Source organism: Pelophylax lessonae (genome assembly GCF_965119305.1).
Source record: "Pelophylax lessonae genome assembly, chromosome: 5".
NCBI classification, from domain to species: Eukaryota; Metazoa; Chordata; class Amphibia; order Anura; family Ranidae; genus Pelophylax; species Pelophylax lessonae.
Window position 1 is genome coordinate 527768334 of NC_138772.1, and position 16540 is coordinate 527784873.

Here is a 16540-nt window from a genome sequence, read left to right on the forward strand (position 1 = left end):
TGGGTTCTCAAGGTGCTTATATTTTGGTTGAAATTTTGCCCTTCGTGTGATTCATCCTTGAAAATAGTTGCTCACAAATATACAGTAAGTGCTACCGAAAACTGATGACATGAATAAGGGGCAATTGTGAAGAGTGGGGGGGGGGGTTCTTTAGCTGCATGTGTTTGCTAAGTGTAAATACATTTTTACAAAAAAACTAAAAATAAATATTAACATTTTTAAGTAAGTTTACGATTTTTTGTTGGGCCTGCATTTATAGCCATCTTGGGCCACAGGTTGGACATCCTTGTAGTATAGCATTTAAGTCACATGGAAAACTTAGGCACCTTAATACAAACCGTGTTGCCCATGTGCGTTTAAATGTTGGATTATGTTTCTGACGCTCAACAGGACTGAAGAAGTCACTTGGATGATTGGTCCACTTGAATGTGACTAACTACTACCATAATGCTCTGTTTCCTACCAACATTGGCAGCAAGTCTCATTTATACTAGCCAAGCTGATCTTGAAACAGTGGTCTGAGAACCACACACAGATCACAGGTGCTTTGAATGTAACTACTGGTAACACCAGATGACTGCCAGTATTAAAGCCTTTTGGAATGCTATTTTTTTTTTCCTACTTCGGTAGCTTCTCAGCAGGTGATTGCCCTTATAATTTCCTTTTTAGTGCAACCGTTTTAGTGTACCTATATATACAACAGCTGTCACTAAGCACAATTTGAAGACCTCTGAGACTTTGCATGCAACTGTCAAAGCTCTCTCAGGTTCTCCCATGGTTTGTGCCCCTGGTGGTCTTTTCTTGTCTTGAAGAAAAACCCATGTACACATAACCAGACATGTATTTTTAAAACTGTATCCAGTAATGTCAAATAAAGTTACCCAAAGGTGGTGAAAAAAAATAAATAAAAATGCAGCTCTGAAAATGAAAGTTGCCATGTTTACAATGAAAGGTGAAATACCACAACCACATTACCCTCTGCATAGTTCCACCCAAAGGTTATGTGCCTTTTTTTCGTTACAAAATATAAAATAGATTTTTTTTTTTAACATTTATATCGTGTAAATGCATGCAACTCATGCTGAAGTCTAAAAGCTGTTCCTGTTAGTGATAAGCAACCAAAAGTGAGGGGGAAAAAAAAAAAAAAGTGTCGCGATGCAGTGACTACAAATTGAAGCATGCATCGTATGTAGCCATCGGTGATCTTAACTATTCAACTTTGGAAAGTGTATAGTGACTTGTACAAATAGTACATCATACGAAAAGATAAATCCCCCCCTCCCTCTCCCCTCATTTTCTTTAAATAGGTTTAGAAGGTGTCCATGCCGAATCGGAGATACAATCTCCTGTTGACGACAAAGTCATGGGGCCACTCGGTGTGAATGGGTCTGTATCGGTGTCCGTTTCACCTTCCGCTAAAAAGCGTTTATCTCTCATCCACGTTGAGCCATTAGGACCAAAATTAAAGTCTTCTTTTTCTTGGGAAATGCTGAACCCGCTGGGGGACCTTTGAAGTTCATCGTGGTTCACTGATAGAAAAGATAAAGGGGTGTCACTGTCCCTTGTAAAACTTCTTCTATGGATGGGTGAACCCCTCTCGACATAAGGACTTGATTCCTCTCCTTCGTGACGAAAATCCAACCGTGTGTCTATTAAAGTCTGAATAGGCAAAACAGTTGGCCTTTCAGTGTAGTTGGCTGAAGAGGACATCGACCTTCTGGAACAATTGTCACCATTAAAAGGCATAGGTGAGGTAAAATCCACGGGGTAGTCCTCAAAGAACCCAAACTGGTCCATTTTGTTAAATGAAACTTGGTGCAAGTTGTAGGGATCCACATGTGCGCAAGACTCGGTGTAGTTATAAATTACCCTCCCGACTTCAGAGTATCGGCTTTCTTCTCCTTCCTCTTTAACTGTTTCCTCTGGGAGTGGATAGTATTCTGTAACTTGGACCTGTAGCTGATCCATGTGTTGCATGTGCATGTCAACCAGAAAATCCAGTTTCTTTTCCATGTCTTGGACCTGATCCAGGATTCATAGAAGGAAAATGAACACAGAAAATAAAAAGTATTAAACATGCAAATTGAATCTCCATCCAGCTGTAGACTTATTTACAACCTAATTGCATCAGATAACATCTACAACATATCCCTTGATAATACCTTGCATTGTACAGCTGACAAAACTCCTATTTAATGTTTTTGATTCTGATTGTCAGTTGAATGTCAGGATAGCTGATAAAGCAGTAAAGAGGACAAACTATGGAAATAACTAGATTTCAGTTTTTGTCAAAATCAAAAAGCAATCAAAGACTTAAAATAGTGGTTTTGATTAACTGGAAAGGAGGTGGAATTTAATTAGCCTGATCAAACCCATTGGAAAAAATCAAGTCACTTTAAGGCCCCTTTCACACTTGTGCGACTTGTCCTACGATTTAGGACTGCAAAGTCCCACGACAAGTTGTACTCCATGATTTCCACTGAGTATCGTTCAGATCTGTACGACTTTAACTCGCACTGACTTCAAAGTAATCCCTGCACTACTTTTGGCCGATTTTAATGTGTTTTGAGGTCCAAAGACATTGGCATTGCTTCAAGTCCAGTCAAAATCGCGGTAAAATTGCGTGACTTTTAAGTCGCACAAGTGTGAACGAGGAGGCCTTAAAGACATTATCATACTGTTTTTTTTTTTTTTTCATAGTTTAATAAACTGTATTAAAACTGTCAACTTATTGCCCAGTTTCAGCTTCCCAAACAACTGAATTCCAGTGGTCGATAAAACATTAGGGTGGTAGTTTGTCAAGTTTCTGCCGATTACTTGTGTTGTATTTGCATTCCTGGTGAATGAAAATGGACTAAAAATTGCAATTACAAAAAGCAGAATGAAACTGCCAGAAATTCATTGCATGCAGGAATAAGCAAAATTGAAAGTGGCGCACACATCAGAAACACAGTGACAGCCCAGTCGATAAATCCATGATATTGATGTGGCTGTTTATGATCACGAAAGCCGTATATTCCACATCAGAGTAAGGCTCAGTTCACACTGGGGAGGCTTCAAAGTCACCCACCTCTAAAGCCACCACATACAGAGCAACTTCAGCGCGGCTTGCAAACAACTTCTTTAAGTCAATACAAGCTCTTCCAAAGTCGACCCAAATAGTGCAGGAGCCTTTTTCTAAGTCGGAGCGACCTGAGTCACTCAGATTAGAACAGTTCCATTGAACTGAACGGAGCACAATTCGTCCGGTGACTATGTCACCTGAAAAGTCGCCCCAGTGGGAACCGAGCCTTAAAGTTATTTTAAGGTCTTGTTTTTTTTTCTGTTTTTTTTCTTTAAAAATAATAAACATGTTAAACTTACCTGTCCATTCAGACACAGAGCCATGGTTCGGCCCCACCCGCCCTTCTCTCTCCTGTTTGGCTAAACTACTTTGATTGACAGCAGCAGGAGCCAATGGTGCAGCTGCTGTGTCTCAGCCAATCAGGAGGGAGAGTCCCGGACCGCCAAGACACTCGTTCACATCGCTGGACCGATACGGGCCAAGGTAAGTACTAGGGAGCTTCTGCACACAGAAGGTTTTTTACCTTTATGCATAGAATGCATGAATATAAAAAACCTGCTGAATTTACAATCCCTATAATACTGACATCTGGTTCGCATGGCTTTGTTTAACAACATCGCTCTGGAGTCCACCATGGCTTTGGTTTAAACAAAGGTAAATCTGATGTCATTTTGACTAATGCTAAGTACGTTTCATTGTGAAACCGAGTTCAGCAGCTCATCTCTAGATCTGTGTATGACCAGCATCAACCCTGTCCTTCTACAGGCTGTTTGAACATTTCACAAATAAACAACATTGCCTAAAATAATGGTTTATACTGTACCTGTCTTTCCACTTTCACAAATTTTCCCATCATACTTTGGTCTTCATAATCTGATGCTTTGGAACCATAGGGATCATGCCTGAAAGAGAAGAATGAAGTCTCATGGGTGAAACCTCTTTCAATTTTTTCTCTTGCTAACAATTAGTTCTTCCACATAATATCCTATTGATGATTTCCCTTGGCTATGTAGGCTTGTTTAGTATTGTGCCCATTCCATTGCTCTGAATAGATGCAAGCCACCACTGTGAATATTCAAATGCCTGATTGTCGGATAGAGTCCTGTACGTAGCATTTTGATTTGTGGGTCTATTTATGTGGAATGTTGCTCCAGATCAGTTGGCCTTTAGTATAGAACCCAGCACTAGAGAACGGTTGGTTTATCTAGGAGCAGTGAGTGTGTATATGCATGAAAACAGGAACCGCTTTAAAAAAGAAACATGTCAAGATATATATATATATATAATATATGTACATCTCGGATGCTATATACAAACACTGAGGGATTGATATCTATTGTTCTATGTGTCGCTACAATCTGCCACCTCCTGAGTCATTAAAGAGGGTCAGTACAAAACCACTGTTATCTATGATCACATACATATTAATGATGATTCACTTATGAGTTACTAACTGTTATCCTGTTGTATTCTATATTATTTATAGAAATACCGGTCTGTTATGGTCTCTCTGGCCCTGAGGAAGCCTTGAGCGAAACGTGTCGGCTTGCTGGGGACCTACATTGACCGCATTCCACCTGAGACCTATCTTCCATCCTACACAGGCTTCTGGTTTTCCCCTTATGGGATGTATTTCTATTTTCAATGACTTTTACTAATTGATTTTATAGGAATTTTTCTATGTTCGTGTGAACATGTGCATGATCGCCCATGTTTTTTTACTCTGAAACTTAATAAAATGTAAACTGTTTTTCTATAGAAGTTGGTTTTGGCGTGATCCTTCTACTCCCACTGGCCCGTAAAGCCCCATCTTTCTCTATCCTTTTGATTGTATATCTATTAGGGGTAAGGGCCTATCCACACGGTACCCTTTGTTTGTGTCAAACATGTCAAGATCTCTCGCACATTTTGTAACAAGGAAATAATATTTTCTAGAATGTCTTCTGGTCATCCTAATGTATAATAAACTGCATACCATTAATGGCTTGAGCATCAGGATCATATTACCTTGGAGACTGTTGAGATGGATAGCCGTATCCTCCACCAAGTCCACCAAGTCCTTTCTGGGACTTTTTATGTTTAGGGGTGGAAAGAGGACCTGGAGCAAAAACCATATCTATTCTGGAAAAGAAAAAAATGAAGACAGGAATTTTCGATGTATTCTGAGAAATTAGCTGTAGCACAAGTCAACATTAGAAATGTAAGGATCAGCTCACCCCAAAGAAATATTTTGCTAATAGGTGGAGCCTAATGGAATGAGACAGCTTTGTTTAGGTTTTTGTAGTCCAGCAGTGCAATCTTTATCATAATACCTGACTCCACAAAGCCATAGGAAAAGATAAGCTGCCCATATTCAAGTTTAAATGCTGGTAACTTTATTCATCAGGACAACATGAGCAGAGAGTATGCACCTGGGACTTCCTCCTCTATAAGGAATTCCTGGGAGAGTTCTTTGTTCATGCTGTATAGATAAATAAAGTTACCAGCATGCAGTGCAAATGGTCTTTTCCTTTTGAACTACAATATTATGGCCCATTTACAAAATGCTGTGGAGTACTCTCTTCTGCAGAAAGAACTCAATGACTGGAGAAGAGGCCAGTCACGTGATTTTATTAATCACATGACCAGGCTAGGATCTCCTCCTCTGTTTTTTTCTCTTAAATTATGCATCAGGGCAAAAAAAACAAAATAAAAACATATTTAGCACATCACTGCAATACATACAGATTTCCTCATATTTTATCCCTAAAAAAAAAAAACACAAAAAGTAAAGAAAAATAATCGTTTAGGTGCCAGAAACATATTAAACTATTTAACTATTTTTCTGTTTGACAATACCGTGTAGTTTAAGCTTGGAAATCTTAAGATGTGTGGTGTCAGCCCAGCCTCATTCATTTCTGATGGATTACAAAGAACACAGACCTCTCCTCATCTCATCCTCCATTCTATTCTCAAAATCCCCTCCTCATCTCTTCCAATCTCCGTATCTCATCCTCCTTCCTCATCTTCAAAACCTTTCCTCATTTCCTCTCTTCCCCCTCCCAATCTTATCCTCCCTCCTCATCTCCTCCTCCCTCCCTCCTCATCTCCTCCTCCCTCCCTCCTCATCTCACCCTCCCTCCCTCCTCATCTCATCCTCCCTCCCTCCTCATCTCATCCTCCCTCCCTCCCTCCCTCCTCATCTCATCCTCCCTCCCTCCTCATCTCATGCTCCCTCCCTCCCTCCTCATCTCATCCTCCCTCCCTCCTCATCTCACCTCAAACCACTCCACATCTCCAAAACCACTCCACATCTCCAAAACCACTCCACATCTCCAAAACCACTCCACATCTCTTCTCCTCCCATCTCATTCTCTCTTCTCAATTCCGAAACCCCTCCTCAGCTCCTCTTCCCTCCTCATCTCCAAAAACTCCTCCTCATCTCCAAAACCTTTCCACATTTCCTCTCTCCCCCCTCCCAATCTTATCCTCCCTCCTCATCTCCTCCTCCCTCCCTCCTCATCTCCTCCTCCCTCCCTCCTCATCTCCTCCCTCCCTCCCTCCTCATCTCATCCTCCCTCCCTCCTCATCTCATCCTCCCTCCCTCCTCATCTCATCCTCCCTCCCTCCTCATCTCCTCATCTCATCCTCCCTCCCCATCTCATCCTCCCTCCCTCCTCATCTCATCCTCCCTCCCTCCTCATCTCATCCTCCCTCCCTCCTCATCTCATCCTCCCTCCCTCCTCATCTCATCCTCCCTCCCTCCTCATCTCATCCTCCCTCCTCATCTCACCTCACCTCAAACCACTCCACATCTCCAAAACCACTTCACATCTCTTCTCCTCCCATCTCATTCTCTCTTCTCAATTCCGAAACCCCTCCTCAGCTCCTCTCCCCCCCTCATCTCCAAAAGACCTCCTCATCTCCAAAACCTTTCCTCATTTCCTCTCTTTCCCCTCCCAATCGTATCCTCCCTCCTCATCTCCTCCTCCCTCCCTCCTCATCGCATCCTCCCTCCCTCATCATCTCATCCTCCCTCCCTCCTTATCTCATCCTCCCTACCTCCTCATCTCATCCTCCCTCCCTCCTCATCTCATCTTCCCTCCCTCCTCATCTGACCTCAAACCACTCCACATCTCCAAAACCACTCCACATCTCCAAAACCACTCCACATCTCTTCTCCTCCCATCTCATTCTCTCTTCTCACTTCCAAAACCCCTCCCCAGCTTCTCTTCCCTCCTCATCTCCAAAAGACCTCCTCATCTCCAAAAACTCCTCCTCGTCTCCAAACCCCCCCCCCCATCTCTTCCTCACTCCCCCCCCTTTAATTTCATCCTCCATCCTCATCTCCAAAGCCCCTCCTCACCCTCACCCCCACCCCCTTCATCTCATCCTACCTCCTCATCTACAAAACCCCTACACTTTGCATTTTCTCTTTTGTTTTTTTTTCTTCAAGCAGGGGTATGGCCACATTTAGCCTGTATTGCTTCTATAAATGTAAAGCTCAAAAACAATATGATAATATTAAAATTGTATACTTTCTAGTCAAACATAATTGTCAAAACACCAGAAATGCCAAGATATGAGGTTATATTGGCACAATTCAGACAAAGGTAAGAGATTTCTGACAGCTTTTACAAGGGCCACCATTGGTAATCATGGGGCCCCATACAGCCTGCCTGACACCCGAGGCCCATCCCCGTGTTTCTAATCTGCTGTACATGGCAGGCTGGCTAATCCATGGTACACAGGACTTTAAAAACATTATTAGGCATGCACAGTAATCCCTCTAGCCATGGTTCCCAGGGCAGCCAAGCCCAGTCAGTTCAGCAGCAGGGCCTCGTTTTCAGGATCAGGTGGAGTAATAATCTGTGTTGCAGCTCTAAACAATTAAATTACTATAGAGGAAGAGACCAAAATTTTATTGTAACTTGATTACTGCTCCTGAAAATGAATAAATAGTCCATTTTCTGTCCCCGGCCCCTAATGCTGAACTGATGGGTCCTGGGGAACTTTTATTTAATCATCAGGAGCCATGGCCCCTTAAATTACTGTGCATGTGCCAAAAGGTATTTGATGAGTCCCCTCTCTACCCCTACTGAATTGATTGGCCCCAGGCCCCATACATTCTACCCCTATTGGTGGCCCTGGCTGCTGCTGCACAAAATATGAAAGTCACACCATTACATAAAATATACAAACCAGTGTTCCTCTAGTCTCAAAATTGCCCTTACCTTGACTGGAGGTATTTAATCCTAGAGAGCATATCCAGATGTCCAGCAGAATATTGCTCTATCACATCCTTCACATCATAAGGCCGCAAAGTCTCCTTAAATTTCTTCTTATGTAGCAGGAACTGCATTATTCTGCATGGAAGACAACCAAAATAAAAACATACACAAAACAAGCAATTCCAGTTCAACATTAGACAACAACATCATTAAAGTGAACCAATCAGTTAATTTAACTGTAGAAAAGTAATAGTCCTGCTTTGGAGCAGGTAACTAACACAAGATATCTGGTAGGAGCTAACAGTATGTTAGCTAGCCCTTTTCTAGCAATTGTGGGCACTGCTTTGCCCATGGTAAACTGTTTTGTTAAGCAGAGCTTGACTTATATTTGAATTTAGGGTGATCTGGAACACTTTTTGTGTATCCATCACCTTTGCATTGGATTTCATTATGTAATGTGTAAATATCTTTGTGCTGACATTTAGAGGTAATTCAGTGTAACTACAACTCATTATTACTGTATTTCTAAAATGGCATGTTCCAGTTTACCTGTATGTTGGGACTAGTTGGTTTGGTCCTTAGATAGACTCCTACCATCTTCCTCATGTTCCTTCAGTTAGTTAATAGCCTTCATAGTAGGCTCAAGGCTTATAAGATCATTATCTCTAAATACTTTGATGAGACAGGTGAACAACACATGTATTGCATTTTAACAAGTAAATCTATGTTGGATTAAACTCTTGTGTCTTATTAGAGAGTTAAACTGTCTGTGGAGGGTGCAGATGACAGTACTGGCTGGATGGACTGAGGTATAAAGGAGGTATGTCAAAGCACAAAATCATGCTTGAAACAGGACATAGGGTGAATCTCTTCCTCCTGACCTAAGCCCCACCCATCTGCTAATACCTTTTCCAATAAAACCTCCTTTATTATCTACTGAAGTGCTTTCAATGGAGAGTGACATGATAATACATTTCTCAAGGGGAGAACTGTCAGCACTGCAATGGCCTGAAACCAAGAACAAAGTGGCACATGGCTAAGGCTTTTACTACTAACACAGATACCATTAATACTCGAGTATAAGCTGACCCGAATATAAGCCGAGGCACCTAATTTTACCACAAAAAAACTGGGAAAACGTACTAACTCGAGTATAAGCCTAGGGTGGCAAATGCAGCAGCTATTGGTAAATTTCAAAAATAAAAATAGATACCAGAGGCTGTGGGCATGGTACAGGAGAGGAAGAAGCTGCGGGCATGGTGTAAGAGATGCAGAGGCTACGGACATGGTGATTGGTGAAGGAGATGCAGGGGCTGCAGGCATGATGCAGGGGATGCAGGGCTGAGGGCATGGTGCAGGAGATGCAGGGTTGAGGGCATGGTGCAGAAGATGCAGGGCTTAGGGCATGGTGCAGGAGATGTCTTATTTACCCAATCCCTGAGGCGTCTTACATTTGAAAATGGTGCTGCCCTGCGCCACACGTCATTGCGCATGAGCCATCTGCCCGAGAATGGCTGAGTGCGTATGGGCTTTCCCGAGCGGCGGCAGATGCGCAGTGTACATGTTGGGCCGGCCGCCGCTGATGTTCGGTCAGCTCAGGGAGAACAGGTAAGTGACTTGAGTATGAGCTGTGGGGGGCTTTTTCAGCATAAAAAAATGTGCTGAAAAAGTCGGCTTATAATCAAGTATATACGGTAATAGCAGGCACCTCATGGTGTCTGCTCTTAGGAAAGATAGGTTCACTTTAAAGTGGACCTGAACTGAAAAGAGGATTAACTGCTATATTAAAGGGGTTGTAAAGGCAGAAGTTCTTTTTTTTATTGTAATGCATTCTATGCTTTAAGATATAAAGCCTTCTGAGTACAGCAGCCACCCTCAGCCCTCCTAATACTTACCGGAGGCTCCTCTAGATCCAGCGATGTTGTAGGAATGTCTCAGCCAACCGGGACTCCTCTACTCATTGGCTGAGACACCAGTGCGATGCCATTGGCTCCTGCTGCTGTCAAAGTCAGTCAGGCAATGAGAATAGAAAGGGGGACGGGCCGGGCCGCAGCTCCGTTTTTGAATGGGCACACGGAGCCGTGACTCGGCTCGGGTGCCCCCATAGCAAGCTGCTTGCTGTGGGGGCACCCAACAGGAGGGAGGGGCCAGAAGAGCTGAAGAAGGACCAGAGAAGAGGAGGATCAGGGCTGCTCTGTGCAAATACACTGCAACAGAGTAGGTAAGTATGACATGTATGTTATTTTTAATAAAAATTTAAAAAAAAATGAGACTTTACAATCAATCACTTTTAAGAAAGCATCTAAAAATTTTCACTGTGCCTGAGCATTACCTGAAAAATACTACCTTTTGAAATAATTTACTCCTTGAAACAGCAGGGCATTTCCCCTGCCTGGGTTGTCTTGAGCCACAAAGCAGTGAGATCATCTATGGCACTGCAGTCTCTGATCACTTGTCTTAGGGGATTTGGAGTGAGATTTGGTGATGTCACTTGTGTGCTTCTCACTGTTCTCCTTGCTGGAGAGGAAGCTGTACCTGAGAAACTGCAGTGCAAAGATCTCCCTACTTCTGCTTCATTACTTCTGTGGATCTGTGCATCCTCATCCATCCAAAGTCCGGACTGACTTTTGCTGATGTTCAGCCTATCTACCCCTACCAGCTGCTGGCAAGAACTACAAGACAGTTGTGCCACTCTGTGCCCTCCCACCACCTGTTCAGTTCACCCAGAGCCCTGAGCCGGAGGTTTTGGAAAGGCAGTCATCATCACTTCAGGTTTCATCACCAAGTATAGGACATCAATACTGGTTATAATATAGATCTGTAAAGTAACCGTTTGTGTTGAGCACTGATGAAGTGGGGGGGTGTTACTCCTAAAATGCTAAAATGCATTGAATGTTTTTTATAGGACTTATTAATGAACAACTGAACTGATCTTGGACACTTTTACCTGGTTTTGGTCTGTCACTTCATTCTGTATTGCTATGGACACAGCTTAAGCCCCATAGAGCACCACAGCAGATCAGCAGATCAGGTAAAGGAGTGGCTGCATCTGTTGCTCCTATAGTAGTTTCACAACTGTGCTATTTGCTATGTGTGCTCACAACAAAGGAAAGACATTTACCTAGAAGCATGGATGACCACTTTTATTGTAGGGATTAAATCCTCCAACAAATATTCATTACTGTAGCCGCCATCTGCCATAGGGTCCCCTGTTGTTCCAGCATCTACAGAGAAAGTAGGATAATTAACTAGACATTGTTACAGAAATAAAAGTGCCATGTTGCCTTAACAGTTCCTGCCTGACGAGAACAAGAAAGAACGGATTTATTTGTAGCTCCTTTTCACCATAGTCTTCTGGGTTTTTACGTTCCAAACCATATTCCATAGAAGCCATTTTTTCTATACACTGTACTGATAATGGACAACAAGCCTGCAAAGTGTTTTTTTTTGCAGTTCAGACTAAATGACTCTAATGACATATCAGTGGTTCTGGATGTTTAGTTAGCCTAGGTTCAAACTAATGCTGCTGTATCACGTTTCTTGTAGCCCGTCTTTGTGCATTTTTACGCAAGTTTTCCATGCTTTTTTTTGTAGGAGGAAATTGGACTTTCAATACAAAACCCTGCCAAAAATACACCTAGAATGCATGTATGTGCTCAGTTTGTGGTTCCCTCTTTCGGAGGGCAGGGGAGACATCAGGGGTCTTATGGACCTATATTGCCTCCATAAGGACGACCTGTCACTGCCCAAAGCTATCACAAGGGGGCAGACGCAAACACCCACGTAGGTCAGGCATACATATGTAAACAGCAATTGTGCCATGCATGAGGTATTAACAAACGCGGGAGTGAGAGCAATGGATCAAATCTAGGGCCATAATTCACAATAAGATTTAAACTGCTATCTTGTAAAGGCTTTTATAGCATCACTTATGGACAATTGTAGATACCATAGCTTGTCCTCATTTCATGGGCAAATTCAATTTTAATGCTCGACCTGTATCTATTTACTAATTACTCAACACAACATCATATTTTATATGTTCCCAAAAAATTGGGAATTATATTGTGTTTGTGTGTACTAAAATTAGTTTAGCATATTCTTTCCTTAGAATTTGGATTTGATAAATGGCTGCACTAATATTGTGTACAGAAAAAAACTGCAATAGCCACTTTTTTTTTTTTTTACTCTTCATGGCCTCTGCTTTCAGAAAACATTTAGTGTCTGAGGGTTCTAAATTAGTTTTTGTTTTTAGCAAAAATGCTGACTTTAACAAAAATAAAAATTGCCCCAGACAGCTAGAGGGTAAAATATATATAATAAATATATATATATATATATATATATATATATATATATACACAAACAGTATATACATACACAATATACTATATATATATATATATATATATATATATATATATATATATATATATATATATATACACACACAGTATCTCACAAAAGTAAGTACACCCGTCACATTAAAGAAATGACACTTTTCTACAATGTAAAGTAGTGAGTGTACAGCTTGTATAACAGTGTAAATTTGCTGTCCCCTCAAAATAACTCAACACACAGCCATTATTGTCTAAACCGCTGGCATCAAAAGAGAGTAAACCCATAAGTGAAAATGTCCCAAAGTGTCAATATTTTGTGTGGCCACCATTATTTTCCATCACTGCCTTAACCCTCTTGGGCATGGAGTTCACCAGAGCTTCACAGGTTGTCACTGAAGTCCTCTTCCACTCCTCCATGACGACATCACGGAGCTGGTGAATGTTAGAGACCTTGCGCTCCTCCACCTTCCATTTGAGGATGCCCCAAAAATGCTCAATAGGGTTTAGGTCTGGAGACATGCTTGGCCAGTCCATCACCTTTACCCTCAGCTTCTTTAGCAAGGCAGTGGTCATCGTGGAGGTGTGTTTGGGGTCGTTATCATGTTGGAATACTGCCCTACTGCCCAGTCTCCAAAGGGAGGGGATCATGCTCTGCTTCAGTATGTCACAGTACATGTTGGCATTCATGGTTCCCTCAATGAACTGTAGCTTCCCAGTGCCAGCAGCACTTATGCAGCCCCAGACCATGACACTCCCACCACCATGCCACCACAATTGTCTTCGTACTCCTCACCTGGTTGCTGCCACACACGCTTGATACCATCTGAACTAAATAAGGTTATCTTTGTTTCATCAGACCACAGGACATGGTTCCAGTAATCCATGTCCTTAGTCTACTTGTCTTCAGCAAACTGTTTGCTGGCTTTCTTGTGCATCATCTTTAGAAGAGGCTTCCTTCTGGGACGACAGCCACGCAGACCAACTTGATGCAGTTTGCGGCGTATGGTCTGAGCCCTGACAGGCTGACCCCCCCCCCACCCCTTCAGCAATGCTGGCAGCACTCATATGTCTATTTCCCAAAGACAACCTCTGAATATGATACTGAGCATGTACACTCAACTTCCTTGGTCCACTATGGTGAGGCCTGTTCTGAGTGGAACCTGTCCTGTTAAACAGCTGTATGGTCTTGGCCACTGTGTTGCAGCTCAGTTTTAGGGTCTTGGCAATATTCCTATAGCTAGGCCATCTTTATGTAGAGGGAAAATTATTTTTTTCAGATCCTCAGAGAGTTCTTTGCCATGAGGTGCCATGTTGAACCACCAGTGACCAGTATGAGAGAGTGAGAGGGATAACACTAAATTGACCACACCTGCTCCCCATTCACACCTGAAAAGAGTCACATGACACCGGGGAGAGAAAATGGTTAGTTGGGCCCAATTTGGACATTTTCACTTAGGGGTGTACTCACTGTTGTTGTCAGCGGTTAAGACATTAATGGCTGTGTGTTGAGTTATTTTGAGGGGACAGCAAATTTACACTGTTATACAAGCTGTACACTCGCTACTTTACATTGTAGCAAAGTGTCATTTCTTCAGTGTTGTCACATGAAAAGATATAATAAAATATTTACAAAAATGTGAGGGGTGTACTCACTTTTGTGAGATACTGTATATATACTGTATATAACTTTATGAATTACCTTTTTTTCCTTCTTTTTATTTAAGTGATTACATGACCTCTGTTCTCAGCTGCATAAGAGGCTTAGAGAGCTGGGGGTGGAGAAACAGCAGCACACAGATCTTCCAAGTGATGATATTAACAGAATTGGTCCACAGCTATGCCACAGTGTCCTCAGTTCCCCTTCACATCACAGCCCCCCCTTAACATAGCAGTGCCCCTTTACATTAATGTGACGGGGACTACACTTTAAAGAGGCACTGTGATGTCTGAGACTGCACTGTCAAGTTGCACTCTAATGATCACAGTGCCCCTTTACAGTGCAGTCCCCTTTATATCACTGTTGCTATTTACATTACAGCAGCCCTAGCAATCACAGCCCCCATCACAGGGCCCCTTGCAGTCATGGCCCCCCCTCCCCTTCCTGTCTAACAGCGACCCTTTTAAATCTCTGCCTCCCCTGCACAGTACCACATTTTGAAGGGCAGAGACCATCATCAGCCTGTGTGTCCTTTCCCACATCTTCTGCCAATGTCATCTTATCAGCAGAGCAGGGGGAGGGAGAAGCTGCAGATCTGGATGGAGGGTGGGAGCTGCTCAACTTATGTTAACAAGGAGGTAATAAACAGCTTGTTAATATGAAAAGACTCCCGCTCTCTGTGCCGATCTCCAGATGCGGGAGAGAACACCCAGGCTAAGTGGCACAGCCCCACAGCAGGTGGTGAGCATCAACCAACATCTGTGGTTGTCCTGTCCGGTGGTCGCCATTCACCTCCTGCCGTGCAGCTCAGTCATCAACAGGCTGTGAACCGGTACCAGTCTGCGGCCCAGGGGTTGTGAACCCCCTGCTATAGAACACAACTTTATACATTTCTAATTAGAAAAGATTCAGTATTTCTGCAACTATAACTAGACCTTTAAATACTACATGCAATATAAAGGGTGAATACGTTTTTAACCGGTTGCCGACTGCCGCAAGTACATATACTGCAGCGGTCAGCCCCGGCCAGGCAAAGTGACGTACCGGTACGTCACTAGCCTGGGAGCCAATAGCGGGGGAGCACGCACCGCCGGAGGCGCGCTCCCACCCTGGCTCGTTCACGGACACCTCCTTGCGTGTGACCGGCGGACCCGCTGTGAAGGGAGAAAGGCAGGCGGCTAATGTAAACAAAGCCGCCTGTCATTCTTCCCTGTGTAAAAGCACTGATCTAACGGTCCTGCTATGTAGGACCGTTGATCTGTGCTGTTACACACACAGCCATATCCCTGCACAGTTAGAAGCACGCTCCTAGGGACACACTTAACCCCTCCCTCTCCAATAAAGTTAACCTCTTCCCTGCCAGTGTGATTTTTACAGTAACAGTGCATATATATAGCACTGATTACAGTAGTAATGTCACTGGTACCCCCAAAAGTGTCAAAAATGTCAGTCAAGGGTCCGATCTGTCCGCCGCAATGTTGCAGTCCCGCAAAAAAAAAAAAAAAAATCGCAGATCGCCGCCATAACTCGTTAAAAAAAAAAAAACACAACAAAAATGACAAAAATCTTTCCCTTAGTTAGTAAACGCAATAACTTTTGCGCAAACCAATCAAAATACGCTTATTGTGATTTTTTTTACCAAACATGGGTAGCAAAGAAACAAATTGGCCAAAAATTTCAAAAAATTTTGATTTTTACATTTTTTGGGGGGAATTTCATAAAAAAAATTTGAAAAAATTGTCATTTTTGCAAAATTGTTGCTCTTTTTTTGATTATAGCGCATGATCAAAAAAAATCGCACAGGTGATCAAATACCAGCAAAAGAAAGCTCTATTTGTGGGAAAAAAAGGACGTCAAATTTGTTTGGGTACAGCGTCGCACGACCGCGCAATTGTCTGTTAAAATCACGCAGTGCCGAATCGCAAAATACCCCCTGGTCAGAAAGGGGGTAAAATCTTCCGGGGCTTAAGTGGTTAATTAGCTTACCTTCCGAACTTTGCCAGAAGGCATAGGCTTTCATCCTTAGTGCAGTACGGAATCTCTCCTTGTTGCTTACTCCCATGGTTTTTGGCTCTTTGGACGGACTTTCTTCCACGCCTTCAACGTTCAGTGGGGAAAAATTTTTGGCTTTCGGACTGGTCCCACGAGGATTGGGTAGGCGTACTCGATCCAGAAGACTCCACCTTTGACTGTAAGCCAAAAAAAAAAAAAAAAATAGTTTAACAGTGGCCTGTAAGCATAAGAAAATATTATTTGTAAATTAAATTGA

General features: G+C 42.7%; 1 protein-coding gene across 2 annotated transcripts in view; it reads right to left on the bottom strand.

Annotated features, from left to right (window-relative positions):
- Positions 1-1035: 1035 nt before the first annotated feature.
- The window catches only part of KCNQ3 (potassium voltage-gated channel subfamily Q member 3), a 332909-nt gene continuing 317404 nt past the window's right edge, over positions 1036-16540 (bottom strand). For both annotated transcript variants that reach the window (XM_082258095.1, XM_082258094.1), the window contains 6 exons: positions 16258-16460; positions 11396-11498; positions 8278-8409; positions 5072-5185; positions 3888-3966; positions 1036-2022 (listed from right to left, as the gene is read on the bottom strand). In XM_082258095.1, coding sequence (XP_082114221.1) covers positions 1300-2022; positions 3888-3966; positions 5072-5185; positions 8278-8409; positions 11396-11498; positions 16258-16460 — 1354 coding nt within the window. In that variant the 3' untranslated portion in view covers positions 1036-1299. The remainder of the gene's footprint in view (positions 2023-3887; positions 3967-5071; positions 5186-8277; positions 8410-11395; positions 11499-16257; positions 16461-16540) is intronic.